This window comes from Callithrix jacchus, chromosome X (genome assembly GCF_049354715.1).
Source record: "Callithrix jacchus isolate 240 chromosome X, calJac240_pri, whole genome shotgun sequence".
Taxonomy (NCBI): domain Eukaryota; kingdom Metazoa; phylum Chordata; class Mammalia; order Primates; family Cebidae; genus Callithrix; species Callithrix jacchus.
Window position 1 is genome coordinate 22158737 of NC_133524.1, and position 21276 is coordinate 22180012.

Below are 21276 nucleotides of genomic sequence, written 5' to 3' on the forward strand. Positions count from 1 at the left end.
ACATTAACTGGTAACTAGTTATATCCATTTTGAAATAGTCCTCCCACCGCCATCCTGTAGGAGCTAAACTGAGGAGATGTTTCTAGTCTCTTGCAGTAGAATTCAGCAATTGGGTTTACCAGGGCTCTAGTTCAGTTTAGTATGGGTTAAATGGGTATTAGGGAATGTGTACTAGAAATTAAAAGGTTCATGTAACCTTATCGCTGTGTGGAAACAAAGGATGTGTTCAAAATAATTGTAAAATGTTTGAATTGTGTAGATAAATTAAGAACAGTTTAAACTTAGAAATGACCTTGTGCCCAAGATTGGATTCCCTCTGATTTTGCTGTTTGAAATTTCATGACTTTGTGAAACGAAGTGGTAGATGCTAAAGCTAGCATTCCAGTATTATAATATTCTACAAACTGAGGTATTACGTTTTGTTTTACTTGACCTATATGAAGATTATTCAGTTCCCACCCCCATTTCTAAAGAAAGAGTATAATATTACAGACAAAAATTAGTTCTGCTGATTTCTGAACTATGCTGTATCTTGTTTTCTGTATATGAGTGTTACAGGCAAGATGTGTCCCTCCCCATTTTCTAAGGGAGGACGTAGTGAACAACATGCTTTCTCTATTCTCTCTCCCAACTTGTTCCTCCTTTTCTCAATATAACTCAAGATACTACAGGATGTTACAGATAAAAATCTGCACTAGGCTAGAGATTTAAAATGTTGCTAGTTTGTTTCTGCTGACGATATTTATTGGACTCCTTAAGATCCAAAATAAAGTGACCTAAATTGGAGTACAGTTTATTTTCTCCAGATTGTTCTTAGTTTCTCAGGTCATTCAGAAACATCCATCTTTTCCAGTTTCTTAACCTTAGCATGTGGCTTATGCTCAGGTGTAAAGCCACCCTTTCATCATATTCACTCTGTTTCGGCTTTTCATTTCTTGGCATTTTATATTGTTAAGCATGCGGCCTCCTCATTGGAGCCATACTAGCTAGGCTATTCCACTGTCTCACTGATTAGGACATTGTAGTATATATATATCAGGTTACTCCAATACCCTTCTGATCAGAAAACTAGAAAAGTTTGCTTCATGCTTCTTGATTGGATGAAATTGAGGAAAGATCTTGTATAGAAACACATTTTAATTTTCTCAGAAGAAATGGTCATTTTACATGTGTATGGAGAATATTTTTAACATAAACTTTACTGATTAAAACTATAGATGTACATATACAAGTGTAGTCGTGGGAAAAGATTTTTCTTCACTGTGTGTTATTATGTATATTTGGGAGATTAACATTTCCAGAAAACCAAGCTTAAAGCAAAAGGTATCCCATTTATGGCCAGGTAGATATGCATGCCAACAGAAAGACATTGTATTAAAACCATATGCAATTCTAGCCATATTTTTCTACTTTCTCTTCATGGGTATTGCATGATGGTATTTCTAATACAAATACTAATATGCTTTGGAAATAATGGCACTCGCAGGTCTTTCATCATATTGTATCACTGCTTTATCATATTAGGCTAATACACTGCGAGAGTTGGTAGAACCTCTCCATGCCAAATCGGATCCACTTCTGTTGGCACTCAACCCATTGGACTCACAGATTGATAAGCTAATGTTTAGAGAATTTAGATCGGAGAGAGTCGGCACGTCGCAGACTCAACATCAACCTCTTGCAAGCAACTAAAATGGCCTCGTCCTTGCTGTTTATAACAGAAAACAGACTTGTAAAAAGCTTAGATCATCAAGTATTTTGGATTGGGGGCCTCCCAAAGGGATATAAGAGGGGCAGGCCACTCTTAAGAAGAATTCGAGCTTTCTACATTGGGACTAGCATAAGACCAAAGCCAATCAAGATGGAGCACAGTAACAGAAAACTGCGGTTTCTATGGGAGAACAGAAGGGGAAAGGGTCTTAACTGAGAAAGGGCTCTGTGTGGTGACACCTCAGTTGTGTTCTCCTTACACCAGGAAAAGAGAGGGATCAGCTTCAATAACTAGAAAATCCTGGCTGTTTAATGGACTCTTTGGTGGCCTCTTTTAAGGCAAAACAGAGAAAGCAAATTATGTATTCAGTGTATTTTGCATTTTTAAAACTTGACGTGCTGTATTGTACTAAATTAAGTGTAATCTATTAAGGCAAGGTATACACAATGTGCTCTGAAACTTAATATGTTTATTCTATTATAAAGTGTATTCAGGTACAACACAGAGACTGCTTTTGGTGACATTAATGAAGAAAATTTCTCATGCCAGGCTTTATTATAGAATCCTCAGCTAAAATCCTAACTTTCTCCTTATTTCTTGGCACTTGTACACAAGTGGTGTTGCCTCTTAGGGCAGGCATGAGCTATTCTTTTCTGTAAAATATTTCAAATCTATAGGCTGTGGGTTTCATTTTTGAAAAAGTATTTTGTCTGGATGTCTTTCAAACTAGCTTCAGATATTATTTAATACTATGTAACTGGGTCCCCTATGGCTCAATCAGTATTGCTTATTTTTCTTCTGTAGTGGATGTGAAATTTTTTTTAGTTGGATAAGATACACTGTAATAATTTTAATGCTAATTAATGGATATTTCATACTGTGCAATGAACAGTTAATTTAACACTGTATTTTGAAATGTTTTTTTCTTCCTGTCACCTCAGTGTGTGGTATTGCATAATGTGAATACCTGTAAAAATATAAATTACTTAAAAATAAAAATATGACCAATTGGTATCAGATCATTTCAGATAGCTAAATAATTTGCTAAGTATGCTTGACAGTAAATATCTTTCTAAAAAGAAGTAATCAATGCTTCTTTCTCACAAATGGAATTTGTGTCTGTGAATAAAATCACATTGATCTGCCTTACAATTGCCTCTGTGCTCTAACCATTTTAATGTGTTTTTTAAAAATACACACATATATATATATATTATATATATATATAAAATAGTTCTGGTATATAGACATCTATCAAAAAGCATTTTATTGGCATTTAATATTTATGGGATTGCCTTGAGTCATTCTCCCTGTTTAAGTCAGTAAAATTTTGTGATCCAAAGAATTTTTTTTCTCATTAAGGAATATAGTGACTCCACATTAATTTTCAAATATAATCATCTCTTAGCTTTGGTTTTAAACTGTCTCCTTTATGAGTTCCTGTCTGAGAGCCAAGCACTTTTACTTCCATATTCCTAGTGGTTAAATTTTCTAAATTCTACAGGTAAAACTAAACTCTGTCATTTATATTTTTGATTGTCCTTCAAAGAACCTTCCCTTCTTTGGGGCAATAAATCAATGCTAAGAACACCAAAATGTTGCCATCTGGACTACTTGTCATAAAAACTACCGTAGTGCCCTGAAAATTCAACCACTGTCATGTATTTTTATCATTAAACCACATACTTTTGCAGAAATTATATGTTTAGAGACATATAGAATAAACTTTAGCTATATTTCTTTTGTCACATCTTTATGGAGCAAGATTTAGTGTTGTAAGGAAGAAATTGACAGACACAAGTACTTGATTTCAGTGAAGCACGTTATCATTCTTACACGGATGGGCTTTACATGTTCTTTAAAGATACACTTAGCAAATGTTGGTGAAGTCACTCAAACTGGCCTTTTAACAGAAAGGGTTTTTTCTCACTAAAATAGCTTTCTTTCATTAGAGGAATTATTGCCCAATAGTAATGTTTGTGTAAATATGAAACAAGTAGTTGATTACAAAGGGAGGACTAAAAGCCAGCTTTTAAAATCTTATGCTTTTCTCTGATATAACAAACTACCCTCCCCAACCCCAGTTTTATAATTGACTTATATAAAAGCATTAAGAGAGCTAGTATTTAATTACAAACATTCAAATTATAGTATAAACCCCTGAATACTTAATCATCTTTGTCATAAAACCTGCAAAGACATTAAGTCCATTAAAAGTTTGTCACCTTACATATAAATAAGTTATTCATTATGGCATGCTAGTAAATTCATATTCATAGAAAATATTTGGGTGTTCTCAGTACAAATGTTAATTGCTTTCTGTGACAAGAATAGTGTTTCACATACTTGGTATCATTAGCCTGGAAGCCTTAAAGCGCTCTGCAGCCATACAAGAATGAATGTCTCTCAAATCTGACTATGTCCAGCCTCCTCTCCCATTTTTGATTTAATCTTTCCCAACCTTCTGGGCTCATTACACAGCTGTATTGCAGAAGGAACAACTGTTTTCACAAGGACATCATTGTCCAATTTTACAAGATCACAGATCCCTTCCAAAATATGTACCAGAACTCATTATCCATCATTGGTTTCATTCTTCAAGAGCCCAATCGGTTTACTTATTTGTTTTGTTTTCATTTTTTATGCTCCTTCAACATTGTCATTGCAGGGATGGGAAAATGGGGAGGATAATAGAGTAAAATTTTAGGTTGCCAAGTTTCATGAACAATATTATACAATAGACTGTCCTAATAATTACACAGTCACCTGTTAGGGAACACTCTTTGGAGTCGTTCGTGTATAAATTAAAGAAAACCATCACTCTGTTTGAATGTGTTGGGTTGCATGAGGCACTGTGCCAGGTAGAAGAATAAGAAATGCAAATGAGTGGGACGAATTCCACTCGTGGAAAAGTCACAGTCTAAGTCTCTGAAGTAGGGCACACAAGGGTCCGTTAAGGTACAGGAAGAAAAAACATTGGAATTTTTCCTTGGGTTTTATCTCTCATCCTTTTGAATTTCTTTCTATGTATGTTTTATAACATCTATCTATCTATTACTATAAAGTAATACATATATATAAGTTTCTGTTCTATAAAACAGAAGTGTTTTAGCTAAGAGTGTACAATCAGAAAAAGCTTGGAAACCACTGAGCCTGAATGTAAGAAATACATCAACCAAAGACTTTTTGGCATTTGAGAAATGCATTATTATCTTCTAATAAGATATTTGCAAAAGAGTCCATCAAACTGATATTTTTCATTAGCTATTATTTTCTTTGAGCTTTCATTTGTCACTTACTACCTAGAGGTCATAAGCAACCTGAAAAAAAGGCAATGATGCCCACTACATCCCTAGATTCACAATATTTCATAATGGAGCAGAATATAAAAGGGACAATAAAGAGGATCTTTCATCCCGTCAAGTATGACACAGCCATAAATGATACTCCGTTGGCACAGAATACAAGTTAATTCATCAATAACTTAACTATGATCCTCAAATCCATCAGTCAGTGAAATTTTATGTAGGAAAGAAAATTTTATGTGCACTATTTGCTTCAATAAAATTGGAATTTAAAAGTATGTAATCTGACACAGGACTAATTTACATGTTGTAAACCTAAATATAATTTGGGGAAGTTTATTTCTGCATAGGTCCAGATTTCCTGAATAAATTGGATACAGATTAAAATTTCATTACAGCAGTGATACAGTTCCTCATTAGGAATCACAGAAGGTTCCTATATATGTCCTGAGATTTGAATGTGGTCTCTACACTTTGCCAACTTTCAGAAAACATTCATTCAAATTGCAAAAGAGCTGGTTTTCAGCCAGTGTTCCAATGGCTGTACTGGCACATTGAAAGAAAGTCAATCAGGAAGCAGACATCACCAAGTGCTTGCCTCCTCTTCCAAAGCAAGCCTCTTCTAAAAGAAGAAAAAGCAAGGGTTGAAAAAAGAGAGAAGCCTGAAGAGAAGTGAGAAGCAGATGAAGAAGAGGGCAAAAAAAGAAGAAAATAAAGGTGCTTTCATATTTTCAGTTGCAACAGTAGTCCCAATTGACTTAATTTTATTCATCTGAGAAAAATCAAGGAAACCAATTGAAAATTATAAAAGAAAATAAAGGTCTGTTTTTGTCTTGAATGTTGAGTTCTGTGTTGTTTTGACTGTTGAGCACACTGAATCAGATTTATAATGTGACTCTGCCCCTCACCAACCCCCACTCCGCTTTGAAAATAAAAAGACTCTTTGTCTAGTCTTAAAATGTTAAGTAATTGGTGGCATTTCGTGGTAGCCTGGCATCTCAGTCCCTTGTCCTTATTCATCGCACTACTCTGTCTTGTGTAGTGTATGTGTATGATGTGTAGGGGATGGGGGGAGGGGGTGGCTTACTTATCTCTGATAGGAGCCACACTATCCCATTACTATACTTGGAAATGTTTCTGTGTTCTGTCTCATTGTGATTGCTTGTTCAAGTGTGCTGCCCAGAGATAAATCCATACTCAATTCTTTTTACAGCTGTCAAACCACATTCTTTGTAGAATTATGTTGTCTTTTGATTGAATGCTTTTCTCCCCTGTAAGAGCAAGAAGGGGGGGAAAACTTTCACTTTTTATTGTTTAATACCTATATATGTCGCTTTATATATTGAATTTTCACTCATTCTTCTTAAAGTAGAACTACATTGAAATTTTATAAAATCAGTCTTCTGCCCCAGTATTTCACAAACTTTAAGAACTCATGGAAAACTGGGTCAAAATGTTTTTTTAAACAAAATATATACACCCTTCTATAATGTTAGGTAATATGGAGGAAGGTTCTTTTAAAATAAAAATTTACTATATAAAAATTCTTCTGCCTCCCTTAAATCCTAAAACTAAAATCTGAATCCCTTTTTTCCTTCACCTTCTTTCGAGAACCAGAAAACTAATAATACATTGGGCCACCTGATACCTTAACTACCATAATTCACATCTGTTAGTCCTCCCATTTTCTACCCCCCCTCTGCTCTATGAAATTACATCTGGCTTTAGATGCAGTATTGCCTTGAGGAAAAAAAAGAATGTGATAATTACTATATAATTCCTCGGGGTTCTTTCCTGGTCTATGATTTTCTGAAATAGACTTATACTGTTTAAATGTGTCCTTGTTTTTACAACTCCATTTAGTTATTCTAAATGGTCGTATGATTTTGTGCCTTCCTTGTTCCAAATCATTCTCAGTTAAGATTCCCTATCTTGCTTCCATTTTCTTCATAACCCACAAAGAAGTTTCTCCTTTTTACAGTCTTCCATCCCCCATCCCGCAAAATCCCCTAGGTGTTGAATATATTCAGTGATGGGCCAACAGAGAATTTAAAAGGTGTTATTTAAAGAGATTTTTGTATTTTTAGATCATAATTCTAACTTAGATATATGGTTAAGAAATTAAAATTCATCACAGAGAACTTAGTGATAGCATGTGCTCATGAAAACAAGAAATTTTCTAATAGAAGGACTCGATGACTATACCTAGCATTAGTTTGTAACTTCAGTAGCAGAGCCAAAAGTTGAATGTGTAATGTAAATAAAGCTAATTTTTAATCCTAAAAATGATCTTTTTAGGTTAAGGTACATTTTGAGCTTTGTTGACAGTTTTAGATACAGTCATTTTTAAAATTTTTTTGCATGCTGCATTTTAAGGAAGTCTCACATTCTTTGGCATCTACCGCTAAATACACATTTCAAATGATAACTGAAAAGAATTGGCAGTATAGAATTCTTGTTAAAATTGTGGGTTCTGGGGTCAGACTGCCCACATGTAAGTCTAGCTCCACCACTTTCTAAGTATGACTTTGAACAAGATACTGCCCTGCTATAAATGAAGACCAGATAGATCTGCTCTTAGTATTGTTGTGAGGATTAAATGAGATCATAAAGATTAAGCATTTACTCTGCTGTCTGGCACATCTAAATGTTAAATGGTATCAGTACCAATTAGGGAATCTTTTTTTGAAACTATGTCAGAAAGCCTAAAATGTTCGCATGGACCATGGTGGAAAGGAACAACGTTTCAGAGTCACTCTTTGGGCCAATATAATTACTTAAATATGTCTTCTTGAGGACATGATATTAGTGTTCAGGCAATTAAAAAACAAGCTGGGAGTTTTATTTGTTCGGCTATGTCTAAGATCCTTATTGAGCCAGCTCTCATTTTTTTCTCAAAAATATTTAACTGAAATATTTTCTCCTCAGGTCTTACAAATACTAAGTAGCTTCTCTTAGCATATGCCAGATTTTCCCTCTATATTTGCATATAAACATATTCCCATATTTCATTTTAATTAAAATATAGGTAATTTATGATCAATTACTATATTTACAATGTACAAGGCATTACTATGGCAGTCACATGAAACCTAATAATCCTCTGTGGCACAACTGGAAGATTTTTATAATCAAATATACTCTATTGAATGCCATTCAATCTTCTGAGGTCTGGAAAAATGTAAAAACCAGTTTATTCAGTATTGCTAAACCAGGTGGGCTCTATTAATCAGCATTTCTATGCTTACCAGCATAATGAAAGGGATATTCATTAATGTTTTAAAATGTAATGTGCAGGATTGTTTCCATGTTGTGTGCCTTTTGTATTCTAATTCTTTGAACTTGCTGGACTCAAGATATGTATGGTGATTTGCTATCAAGAGAATATTTGGTTAATCAAAGAATCCTATTTGATCATTCTAAAACAATTAGCTGCCTGTAGCTAATGTCACACAATATAACTAGCAGCTGTGTGTTTTTGTTGTTGTTTTTTTATATAATAGTGTTTTCACATTCATTATACTGTTTTTTAATAGTTTTAATTTTTTAATAAATTTTCGGGGTGTCAAATAACTTTATTACAATGAATTCATTTCTCTGTCTCTTTTTTTTGGACATTGCAGGTGAAAGTAGAGAAGAAAAGTTAGGAGACTCATTGCAAGATTTATACAGGGCACTGGAGCAAGCCAGTCTGTCACCACTAGGAGAACGTCGTATTTCAACCAAGATGGAATACAAGCTATCATTTATAAAAAGATGTAATGATCCTGTAATGAATGAAAAACTACACAGGCTGAGAATTCTCAAAAGCACTTTAAAGGTAAGACAAGAAATAGACGGACAAATTTCTTTGAAGAGATTCATTCTTAAAATGGATTACCAGATACTGTAGGTTAAGAAATACAAATTGTGGTATGGGGAGAGGAAGAGTTAAACAGTTAAAACCTGAGTCTGAGCTGTTTCTATGTCATAATAAGTATATTGGTAAAGAGGAGATCATCTTAACTTTTCATTAATGTCTCAAAGCACTGACTAAATGTTATGTTACTCAGTTCTAGGAGAAAACAGGATGTAATTAAAATTGTTTTCCAAAAATGCAGGGCTGGTGTTATTCCTCAGTCTATAGATTTTCTAGCATAAAAATACCATGTAGTGTAATTATTAGCATTACTAAAAGAACACAGCATGCATGCAGAATGCAACAGTGGGTACTAAAAGAGTTTGAGGTATTCCGTGATTATTTCCTCCATGAACTACAGTGCATTTGGGGTGATTTGTGCTCTATGTAGAAATTTTATAATTCTTCCGTTTACATTATCAATTCCCAACTTACATGTTACCTTCCTGTTATACATTTCTGTAAGTGCTTACATTGTCTCTAGTGTCCTTATTGTGTACCCCCAAGTTGGGGAGGAGGTGGTGAGGACAGGAGAGCAGAGAGGCAGGAAGTTGGAGAGGGAGGCAGACAAGTGAGCCCTGCTCATTGTGTGTGGGGAAGGTTGAAGAGAAGACCCAATCGCATAAGCCATCTGAGCAGGCCCTGTGCCTTTAAAATACAAAAACAGAAAATAACTATCATATATACTATGTGCTGTAGTAATTTCAGGAACCAAAAGGTCAAAGGGCTCCTTTGGGAAATACTTCAGATCCATAGCATGCTGCTGAGGTTTTGTAATTTTGAAATATAGGTGAGTACGAAAGAGATAGACAAACTAGAAAATGATCTGAAAAAAAAATTCAGATAGCAAGCAGCAAAGTTTTCAGAGTCCATTAGCTTTTAATTGGTAGTCATGCAAATATTACTGCAAATCCAGGGGACAATTTAATGGACTTTTAGGAAGAGCAGAATTTTGGAAAGTGCTATAATAGTCATAAGAATAGTTCCAGTGACTAATCCTACTCCAAAGATATCATCACCCTCCCACCTTTTATAGAGCCTCTCCACTTCCCCCATTCAGTTCTAAACTGCCTAGTTTAGAAGGCAGGCAGGCATTTTGAAGCAGGCTAGATTCATGGATCTTAAAGACCTCTTTTTCTCCTTCTGACAGCCCCCTTTCCCCTGTCTTTTATGCTCTGTAGAGTCCCCCAAGGTATTTTCTTCCAGTCACAAAATATATGGCTACTGCCGATGTTCATTTCAGTAAGTATTGATGAATCACCAGCTACATGAACACTGTGCTCAGTTCTCTGGGGCCAAGAATGATCATGAAAAGTCACTGTAAAACGATGTCCCTCATTGGTAGAAATGAACTGCAGAACCCTATGCTTTTTGGCATGGAAAATTAATAGGGAAGGACCAAGCAACCCTGGATGTGTCTAGTTCCTGGAATTTTAACAGGCCCCCTCACCAAGCACACATCTAAATCTCACCACAGGCAACTCACAACATCCGCAGTCCCAGCCCTCTTCCGTATTCTGGTCTGTGAGTCCAGACCAACAAGCATCTTGCTGTCTTTGCCTCCCAACTCTGGCTGGCCCAGAGGTGTGTGCCTTACTTCCTGCAAAACATCTTCTACACTTCCCTAAGCTTTGCTTGGGTCCCTAAAAGGTAGGACTGAGCTGCTCAGACTGTTTTAACCCCTACCCCGCCATCCCACCTTCCACCTGGGAGATTCTCATCTTCCCCAGGTGATAGCTTTAACTTAGTGAGTTATACCAAAATGAAGCTTAGTCTTCAGCTGAGACCCAGCTTCCATTACAGGCCCCCAGTGCTATAGAAAGAGAGCCATAACATTCACACAACAAGAATTATGTATTTCCAGTAACAGGGGGCCATGTTCACTCTCATTCAAGTATGAGAAGCTTACCATACAGCAGGAGAGATAGAACACATGCCAAAGTAACTCAAGAGATACAATGTGACAAATGTACTCAGTGGCAGTGATGGAGTAGTAAAGGGGCATAAATGAGGGCGAAAACTTTCCAGGTGTTTAAGGATAGCTTGAAGAAATGAGAGGCTTTTGAACTGGATCTTAAAAAATGAAAAAGATTTCCATAGGAGAGAGGCCAAAAGGACAGGCAAAGAGAAAAAGCAAACCATACAGTGACCAAAAGGAGGCATTTCTCAGGTATAGAGGAAAGTACACTAGGAAGTGAGTCTAAAGAGCTGGGCGTGAGTATCCAAAGCCATCTCTTATGGGCTTCTTAAATGTTCTATTAACTTTTTATTATAAACCTGAATAAAACTTTGTCCCAGTCTTAACTGTTGAATCCTTTTTCTTTTCAGGCCAGAGAAGGGGAAGTAGCCATTATCGACAAAGTCCTAGACAATCCAGACTTGACATCTAAAGAATTCCAACAATGGAAGCAGATGTACCTTGACCTTTTCTTGGATATCTGTCAAAATACCACCTCAAATGACCCACTGAGTATTTCTTCTGAAGTAGATGTAATCACTTCCTCTCTAACACACACTCATTCATACATTGAAACGCATGTCTAAGTGTATTCTGCCTTCAGGCTGTCTAGTACCTGCTGGTACTCTGAACAAGTATATAAGGTAGCTTTTATATCAATGTGTGGAACACTTGACAAGCTATACTTTAATGTTATCAAACTATATGAAACAAACCATATATGGTCACAATACCACTATCTTTAATGAGCATTTGTATGTTTTATATGCAATCAGTGCTCAGCTTATGTTTACCATGTGCAAAATCAACTGTCTTTAATGACTTAAAATTAACTTTTGCAAACAATTCTAAATACAGGTGGTCTTCAAGTAGTAAAACCACAAAAGGCAGTTTTCTATCTATGGTCATCTTTTCTCCCTTTAAGTTAATTTTATATAAACAAGACTTCAAAAGTAAATCACATTTTTTGAGGTGCAGACATCCTTGTGGGTGGGAAAGAATTTAAACCTTTTTTATATTTATTAAAATGTTCTAAGAGTTTTCTTAAACATTGCACAACATTTAATGCTGTAGTTTTATTTTTGTGAAATGTAGATGCACATACAAGAGCTAAGCAAAATAGAAGAGCATCAACATAAGAAAAGTTCAGGTATCTAATATTCGTCTTAATAGTCTATTAACTTGTGAAAGCTAGTTAATGGAAATATTATTCCAAATCTATGAGAACACTTGGTGTATCAGGGCAAAGCTTTGTAAGATGTTTTTGTAACTAAGACCAAAATTGAAGATAGAGCTGCTTTATTTTCTTGGTTTAAATCTTCCTTTATTTTTGTAGTGATGAGATGCTGATTGTGTACAGAAGAATTTGAGAGGGGATTTTTAAAAACTGACTTAACTCACCTAGAAAGGCAGCTAACAGCTATATATATATATATACTTTCAGCCCAAACTCATCTGTTTAAACTCCAACTCTTAAAAGACAACAAGGTATAAACTGAAATGAAAGTTGATAACTTTCCACTTAGTTTCCAATTTTCCCCAGTCCACTAATTAAACTTATATAATTATACTTCAGGCAGGGAAGTACAATATGTTTAGTTACAGGCTGATGTGTGTGATAAAAAACAACATTGAAAAAGAAAAATGTATTTCCCTACTAAGGAGCAAGAGGGTGATGGTCATTCAGAGAGATGTCACATTGAATTATGAGAGAAATAATTTACAGGTTTTTTCCTAGCTTCATGTTCTATAGAGTGGATGAAGTCTAAGAAAAAGTCCTCTTTATATATTTCCATTTTTAAGCGTCTTGTTTTTGAAAGTGATCACAGCATGAAAATGACTGTGCTGCTTTTTAGTGTCTGGCTGCATAACGTACAAGTCACAGTTTGCTGTTTCTTCAGGAGGAGAAAGGGAACCTCCTTTACTATCTATATCCTAAAATCTACTTCTAATCAGCTTTATACTGTTGCCTGTACAGCTCAGTGAATGTATTTTCATCCTTAAGAGTTCAGATATATGCCAGTGAATATTTTTGCTGTAGAGGAGAAAGTAAAAACTCCACAGCGGGGATCTTTTTCTTTGCTTTTGAAACCACCATTGAATCACTATAGTTTTGCAGACTTTGCACAACTGTACAGGAGAGTGGCCTTTCTACAGCACATTTTCAGTATCCTATATTTAGTCAAAATGGATGAGAAATCATGTATTAATGTTTGTATGGAATTTTGGGTCCAGTGTAATATTTTTATCATTTAAAAAGAACTCTATTTGTAAAAACATTTATTTACTGCATGGATATTGATGCACATTAAATTTGTGGAATTTTGTATATGTAAAAAAAAAAAAAAAAAACCTCTTGTCCTAAAATGAAGTGTGCTTGTTACAGGTGTTTAGACTTATTGATGTTTACTAGACCAAATGTGTATGTTCACTTAAAAATTTATGTACCTGATGGATGTGTCATGAATACAGTGGCCAGGTTGTGGCCTGTAAACAGCAAGCTGTTGATGGGAAGACTAGCTCTGTTGCTACTAAGCAGCTTTCACTTTTGTAAAGTCAGCTCTGTTGTTTTACATGGTAAAAATTAAACTAATGAATTTGACAAGACTCGTGGCTAGCCTAGCATGAAAGAGACCTTTTAACACTATATAATATCTGTACATTTTATTGCATTCATTTCAAATCTAGGAGAGAGGCAGCACTGTAAACTGAAGTCAAATAAATTCAGCTCTTAATGAATCCTTATAAAGCACCTACTTTATTCATGCAAAGTCCTTACCACATTTCTTTGTGACCTAATTACACAGCCACCAACCTCCACCTTAATTCCGAGTTCTAACTTTGCTGCCTCATTTGTGATACAAGCCAAAAGCAGCACCTGTTCAGTGTATACAAGTATCTTATCTAAGACCCTGAAAAATCAAGCTGGTTTCCCATTTACCTGACACAAACTTGAAAACTACCTATTCCTCTTTCCTTTCTCTGTGATTCTTTTAGAGGAAGTGGGGGTAACCACCAAAACGTAGTTATTTTTTACAAATGTAATCTACAGTATGTCTGCAGAATGAACATTTAAAAGAGTATAAATCAGTTTTTGTTTTGTTTTCGTTAGACATTCGACTTTACCAGAGGAGCCTAATTATTATGACTAAGGGTTGATGAGATGTGACTTAAAACCAGCGAGCTGTCTAAAGTCAAGGCAAAGGCAGCCTAGGGTAGGCACTGGAGGCAGAAAAATTTAAGGATACTTTCTAGAAAAAAAATGCTTAGAGGTTTTTTGCCTCTCAGTTCCATATTTATATCAAACCATCAAAGCAGAACTTTAACCATGGCTCCGGATCATAAAATCATAGTTCCCCTTACAATGATTTCATGGTATTTAACCAAGGCACTCTCCTTTCACTATTTATTCAGATAATGCCATCTCCTAGGACTTAATTACAGCCTTTATAGCCAACAATTTTCTGAGTTTTGTATAAACTTCCTGTCGCACATTTTTTGGCCTTTTTTTGCGGGGGGGCACAGAAGTAATCACTGTTTTGCACCTAGGGAAACACTTTAACTGTAAGAGGTAAAATAAGGTCATATTTTATTTGTGAAAGTTCTCTAGCCTTGCGTGAGCCTTTCTAAAAATTTTCTTTCACCAGCTCACTGAAGCTGATTCATATAGCCTTCTATTTGACCCCTCCTGTCTCCCATTCTCAGCTCCAGGAGAAACGTTTCTCTTTGCTCAAGGCCTTGTTTGCCTCGTTAACCTTCAGAAGCCACTCTGCTCCCAGAGTCCCTTTCTTAGAAAAAGCCCATCCGTTGCTCTGTAAGACTAGCCAAGCGCGACTTTCTCTTCCATTGCGGAAGGAAACTGGACTGACCCATTCAGCCCAGCACTAAATCTAGCGCCCCTCCAGGCTCTCCCTCCCTCTCCTCGTCCACACCCTCAGCCAGCTGCAGCACTGCGCACTGCAAGCCGCTCCAAGCCCAGGGCAGCGCACAGCCAATGTCCTCCCAACGGTCCAGGTCGAGGTCGTAGCCCACCACGTTACGGGTAGGCACCTGGCGCGAGTCCCGCCACTTGAGGCCGCCCAGCAGCAACGCTGTCTCCTCCACCACCGCCAGCCCATAGCAGAAGCGGTCGTAGGGTAGCGGCTGCAACCGAGTCCACTGGTCGGCGCCGGGGTCGTAGCGCTCGATCTCAGAGAAGGGCTCGTATCTCCCCAGAAAAGCAAACACCGCGCCGCGCAGCACTGCCATATGGTGCCCGAAACGTGCGGTGCCCATGGGCGCCCTCTTGCTCCAAGCCTGTTCATCAGGGCCAAGGACGTATAAGTCCCGGAGGCTGCTCCCGCCGCCCTCGCCTCTCCCTGCCTTGCCCCCGGAGATGTACACAACACCGCGGTCCCCGACGGCCCCCGCGTGACCGTGCAGAGCCCGCGGCAGTGCCCAAGCCGCCATCCAGCGGTCCCGACGCAGGTCGTACATCTCCACCGAGGCCAGTGCTTCACCGCCCGTGCCCAGACCCCCGACAGCCAAGAGCCTCTCGCCCACCGCGCCGCACCAGAAGTGGGCCCGCGCTTCCCGCATAGCGGGCACTTTCGTCCAAGCGTGGAAGCGAGGGTCGTAACGGTGCACTTGGGCCGTGACCACTCGTGGGCCATCGGTCAGAGTAGAGGATGCAGTGCCGGAAGGGCTCTCTCCGCCCAGGACAAACAGAAAGTTGCCTGCGGTGCACACACTGTGCCCCAGTAGCGGTGTGGGTAGATGCGTAAGGCTGCGCCATCGGTGATTGTACACATCGAAGGCCACCACGTTCTGGGTGAGCTCCCACTCCTCCTCCTCCTCCTCCTCCTCCAACTCTTCCTCTTCTTCCTCCTCAGGCTCTGGGGCAGCGACTCGGCCCCTAGCTGCCCCCTGAGGAACCACGACCTCCTCAATCACCACCTCCCGTGCCCTACGTCCCCCCACCAACAAGATGCGGGTCTGGGGGCTTCGGATGCTGGTCTGCTCGCCCTGCATGAGCGGTTGGCGGGAGGGTGCCGTGTGGTAGTTGAGGGCCTGGATGATGAGGCTCTTGACCCGGGCGGGTAGCACGAGGCCGGAACCCGAGTACACGCGCCGCAGTACCTCAGCCGGAACTAGGCCAAAGCGGACACGCTCCAGCAACTCTGTGCAGTGCGCCAGGCGCTCAGCTGCGGGGTCCTGCCGCAGCCAAGCCAACGCCAGGCCCAGCAGCCGGGCCTCGGGCACCCGTGCCACGTCGGGGGCACCCAGTACAGCCCTCAGCGATGTAGGGTTGAGTTCCAACAGTCCCGCGGGGCCCGCCCCCCGCTCCAGCAGCTCCCGCAAGTGGCGCACGATGCAGCGCTCAGCCGCGTCCAGTGTGTGAGCCAGGCCAAAGCGTGCCGCCACGTTGGCTGCAAAGCAGCAGTTCTCTGGAGCCAGCTGGCGCTCCAGGTAGCGCCCACAAAGCCCCAGGGCCTCAGTGACCTGCAGGTAGCTGGCGGCCTCCAGAGTGTCCTCTACAGTGTCCATGGAGAGCGACAGCCAGGCAGTGTAGATGAAGTCCAGCAGGCGCTGTAGGCCAGTTGCTGATGGCACGTGCAGGTGGATCACGCGCGCCCGAGATTCCTGGGTGTGGCTCTTGAACAGGGCCCTGAAGTAGTCACTGGAGCACGCCAGGAGCGACCTGTGCGCCGGGAATTCGCTGCCCTCAGTCTCCAGTGTCACGTCGCACAGGAAGCCCTCGGCGCGCAGGGCCTGGTAGCCGGTGAGCAGCGCGCCGCCATGAGATTTGCAGTAAGACAGGAAATAACTCATTCTGCCCAGGGCGGGAAGCGGCCTGGCGGGACCTGAGGTCTGCTGGGCGGGGCCGGAGGCATCCCGGTGCAAGACACTCCCGGGACCCCCGCGTGAGCCACAGAGCCCCTAGCAGGGGCCCATTTCTGCCTGTTCAGTTTAAAGCACAGGCTCCTTCATCCAGACCTGCAGATCGCCCGGTGCCCCTCTCAGAGTAAATCCAATCTGGAAACAGTTTCCGGAGGCCCTTAGTAACGGAGGGCGCGGAATTTGGAGGCTTCCGGGGAGTGTGAGGCTTGGTTTCCACGACCGCCGAGGCTTCCAGCGCGTTGCCCAAAGTCGCCTCCCCGGCCCAGTGTGGAGAACCAACACCTGCAGGCCAGGGGCGGCGGTGGCCGCACACCATCACTCGGAAGAACCGAGCTGCCTGTGGATTCCGGGGGAGCGGGATCGCCGACGGCGCAAATGCAGCGTCCCGGGAGTGCAGGGCGAGGACTCTGACCTCTGGGGGGTGGACGAGGAAGACCGGTTCTGCGGGCAACCGCAAAGGCCGGGGACAACTGGTTACGGGGCAGTGGGGGGGCGGGATGAGCTTGTTCCGCGCGGAGGATCAAATCAAAGCCTGGGGGATTAGGGAGGGGAGGGCGCAGGTCAGAGCGGCGGGTCAGAGGCGTGATTGCGCGCCGCACATAACATGCCGGTAGCTCACAGAGACAGGAATAGCGTGCCGCCTCGGCCTCCCGGGCGCGCCCCGCCCGGCGCCCCGAATGCTGGCCGCGAACCGAGGACACCGGCGCGGGTGAAGCGGCCCGGGCCAAGGGCTTGACTCCAGTGACCCTACTGGCCACCAGTGTAAGTAACCAGAGGGTCCCAGGAACCCGGCTGATATTGCGGGGGCCGGAGTTCACTGCAGCCTCTTGGCCGGGTAATGTCCTCGGAGGGGCGCCCGGCTAGGCAGGAGTGTCGACCTCCCGGTGCCCCTGTGTCTGGGAAAGAAGCCCTGGCTCAACTTTCTGCTTTGAAGAGGCCCTAATTAATCCAGCGGGAGAGAGGATTAAGATGAGACTTCGCGCGCTGACACCCAGTAGGCCGCTGCGGGCTGAGGAGGCGCTAGCGGGAACCACGCCTGGGCGAATCCCAGGCTCCTTGCCAGCGGCGCTAGGTAACATGTCCCTCACCTGGACTCACCCTTGTACGATGCCGGGCCTACTTTAAGCCCTTCCTGAAGAGCTCGAGTCTCCCAGGCTGGCTTATTTCACGTTCGTTCTGATGCCCGCTCCCCGACCCCAACTGAATTCTCCCTTCCTATTCTTGGACCCTGCCCGGATCCCATCTGTTTGCAACATGAACAAAATTGTGGTTGACTTGGATTTTCTGCCTCTTAGTGACCACTTCCTTTTTTAAAAAAGTGATTCCTTCCAATTTCTCTCCCTGATTTTCCACGCTCTGATCTAATTACTGGCTGCTACATCCCCGGTGTTTTGCAGGTATAATGGGCAGTACCGATGCAAAGCTTGGTAAAGCTGGAATTTCGTAGGGCCCTTACTCGTAAAGTTATTTTTATAAGAAACACCCAGCACGGAAATGATTAAAACCACCCTGATCTTGAGGCATTATGAAAGCATCTCTCCGTCTCCATCCTGTTCTTAAATAACTAAATGATTAATATAACTGTTCTTTTTTTCTTTCTTTTTTATTTTTGCCAATTTGGAGACTTCTGTCTTTTGCATTCATCTAGGATTGATTTTTCTATTTTCTAGTGCAACCCCACTGGCAGTTTTTTTTTTTTTTTAAAAGGTGAGCCTTTTGAGGGCATCTGTAATAACTCGTACTTCTGACAGCTGGAGTTGTATTTCATCTGGAAAAACAGTTCAAGGAAGGATAAAATTCTGTCATTTACTACCTGGCATGCCATTAGTACTTACAAGGTCTCCAATTAGAAGTAATTCTTTAAATGCATAAAACTATTAGTAAAATGATTTTGCTGTCAAAGATGAAACTGTATTATAACTTAAATTAGCCAAATTATAAAGTGCAGGCAGGGGCTCCAATTGGGCTTCCTTAAACTCCAGAGGCTAAAAATACTCCAATTTGAATTCCTAATGTTAGAGCTAAAGCTGGGTTAGGGAGGCAGGTGCTGGTTTGTGGGGATTTGGGGGTTTTAGCATTAAAATTATTGATGCACAAGTAAAATACCAGTTTGGTTCACTTTGCACAGATCTACATCTTGAATTTAAATGGCCTTTACCCAACCCAATAGAATTTTGCTAGAAGGGATTTTTGAGATCATTTAGTCCAACTTTGTCCCTTTTCTCTGAAATCTTGTTTTTCCTTTTAAACAAATGTGACAAACCAGTCCCTGTGAGAGTACAGTTTGTCTGGGTGACTTGGATATTAAGTTACCAAGTTTGCACTAGAATCAAGGTCTCCCTCCCCACCGTATTATGTGACCTTATATATAATAAAAATAAAATAGTGCAACACACAGTTTATTTAAGCCAAATAGGGTAATGAAATATACTTAACTCCTTATCAACTTAAAGCTGTTTAAGTAGATTTTTTAAATAGCATATATTTAATCCAGAAATTGGATTCTATCTCATTTGATCTGTCCATCACCATGCTTCCAGACTGAATCCAAAATGTCACACTTACTTGAGAATAAAGATGCCATGAGAGACTTTAAACTCTTAACATCAAAAATCCAGTTTTACATACAAGTATGTGTTTATTGCAGGCCCAACATGCTACCTTAACATGTTTTGCCATTGAGGATTTGATGAACAGTGTTAACTAAAAATGTTTATATATTAGGCGTGTTTATAAGGCCTTCTTTAGAAAATGTAACTGTCAGTCTATCTAAAAAAATCATTGTCCTTTGAGTAATACATATGAAAAATACCATTTTGATTTCTGTGCAATTTTTAATTTTTGTGGGTACATGTTAGGTGTATATATTTATGGAGTACATGAGATGTTTTGATACAGGCATGCAATGTGAAATAAACACATCATGAAGAATGGGGTATCCATCTCTCAAGCATTTATCCATTGAGTTGCCAACAATCCAATTACACTCTTTATTTTAAAATGTACACTTATTATTGACTATAGTCACCCTGTTGTGCTATCAAATAGTAGGTCTTACTCATTCTTTCTATTTTTTTCTTGCATCCATTAACCATCCTCACCTCCCCAGCCCCTACTACCCTTCCCAGCCTCTGGTAACCATACTTCTACTCTCTGTATCCATGAGTTCAATTGTTTTGGTTTGTGCAATATTAACAATGCTAAATACAATTTCAGTGTGTGCTATTTAAAGTTGTTGTAGATGTGTATCTTAAGTTGGTGTCAGTCTGTTTCAGATGCCACTACAAAACACCTTGGTCTGGGTAATTTATAAACAATAGAAATTTATTGCTTAAAGTTCTAGAGGCTGATAAGTCCAATATCAAGCTGCCAACAGATTTAGTGTCTAGTGAAGGCTCTCTTCTTCATAGGTGGTGCCTTCTGACTGTGTACTCACACAGCAGAGGGGTGCGGGGCTAACAGACTCTTTTGTAATGACACTCCTCACCTCCCAAAGGTCACACTTCTTAATACTATCATATTGGAGATTAAGTTTCAACATATGAATTTCAGGAGGATGTATACATTCAGACCATAGCGATTTTGGTTCCCTAGAAGCATGCTTTGTGACCCAACCTGAAGGAATGGTGATGGACAGATCTAACAGGGTGAGGTCATTATGTGGAAAATGATCTGTTTATGAATTGCCCTCCCTTTTAGACTATAAATTCCTGAGGTCAGGGGCTGTCTCTTGGTCTTTGTATCTGCAGCCTCTGTCATGGTCTTTGGCATAAGTAATGTTGAATTGAACAGATACAGGGAATGAGTAAAGAGTTATTACAAGGAACTTGACAGGGACAATTACTTCCTTATCTCCTTTCCCTTACACAGCTGGGATTTAGGACACATCCTGGTAAGGCCATGAGCTTACATCCTTAGGAATCAAGTAGATGAACATGGGTGGCCCCTGACTAAGGAGTCCAGGTGGACTCAACTCCTTTGAGAAAGCCTTACTACCTCGTATAGCCCTGTAACTCCAGTCTAATCCCACATGGCTCTCAGCATCCAGTCACACATGCTGCTACTCCTCCTACCCAAATGCAGGGCCCCAGATGCCCCAGGGGCCCGTCTTGCCCCAGTACGCCCTTCATGCCCCAATTTATGTGGTTGGGCTTCTGTTGAAGGCCCAACTCCTCATCCCAGAATACCTGTTGAGACCTTGCAGTTTGCCCTGAATCCCCTACCCCTCTTCAGGACAATGAATTTCTGTCACTGATCCCTTCATGCATCTTCACATCCTGTAACAGACCCTAGAACGAAAGTCTTCCAAGCACCCACCTCACTCCCCACATCAAGGTGGCAATGCTCATCAGCCATAGCACTCCACTTTTCTCCAATTGGCCCTCTAAATCTAAATTACAGAGTTCTCACCACCTCTAAAATAATTTTATGTGTTTATGGAAATCCAAAATTAGGAACTTCCACGTATAATGGCCATTTTAATTTTTTTACAAATTTAAAGTGTTCTTTTTGGTAATAGTGTTAT

General features: G+C 40.5%; 2 protein-coding genes across 9 annotated transcripts in view; one reads left to right on the plus strand and one right to left on the minus strand.

Moving 5' to 3' along the window:
* Nucleotides 1-13620, plus strand: part of CNKSR2 (connector enhancer of kinase suppressor of Ras 2) — a 304807-nt gene extending 291187 nt beyond the window's left edge. For 4 of the 8 annotated variants that reach the window (XM_054251174.2, XM_054251175.2, XM_054251176.2 and 1 more), the window contains 2 exons: nucleotides 8640-8836; nucleotides 11243-13620. In XM_054251174.2, coding sequence (XP_054107149.1) covers nucleotides 8640-8836; nucleotides 11243-11458 — 413 coding nt within the window. In that variant the 3' untranslated portion in view covers nucleotides 11459-13620. Of the gene's footprint in view, nucleotides 1-1524; nucleotides 2861-8639; nucleotides 8837-11242 lie in introns of those variants that run through there. The other 4 variants (XM_054251178.2, XM_054251179.2, XM_054251180.2 and 1 more) reach the window with 1 other exon arrangement.
* On the minus strand, nucleotides 13521-17223 carry KLHL34 (kelch like family member 34). The gene has a single exon (XM_002762710.6). The coding sequence runs from the start codon at nucleotides 16680-16682 to the stop codon at nucleotides 14745-14747; it is 1938 nt and encodes a 645-aa protein (XP_002762756.3). The 5' UTR covers nucleotides 16683-17223; the 3' UTR covers nucleotides 13521-14744.
* Between the last annotated feature and the right edge of the window lie 4053 nt (nucleotides 17224-21276).

Coding starts and splice junctions, on each gene's coding strand:
- KLHL34 (XM_002762710.6), bottom strand. CDS start 16,682: ATGAGTTATTTCCTGTCTTACTGCAAATCTCATGGCGGCGCGCTGCTC.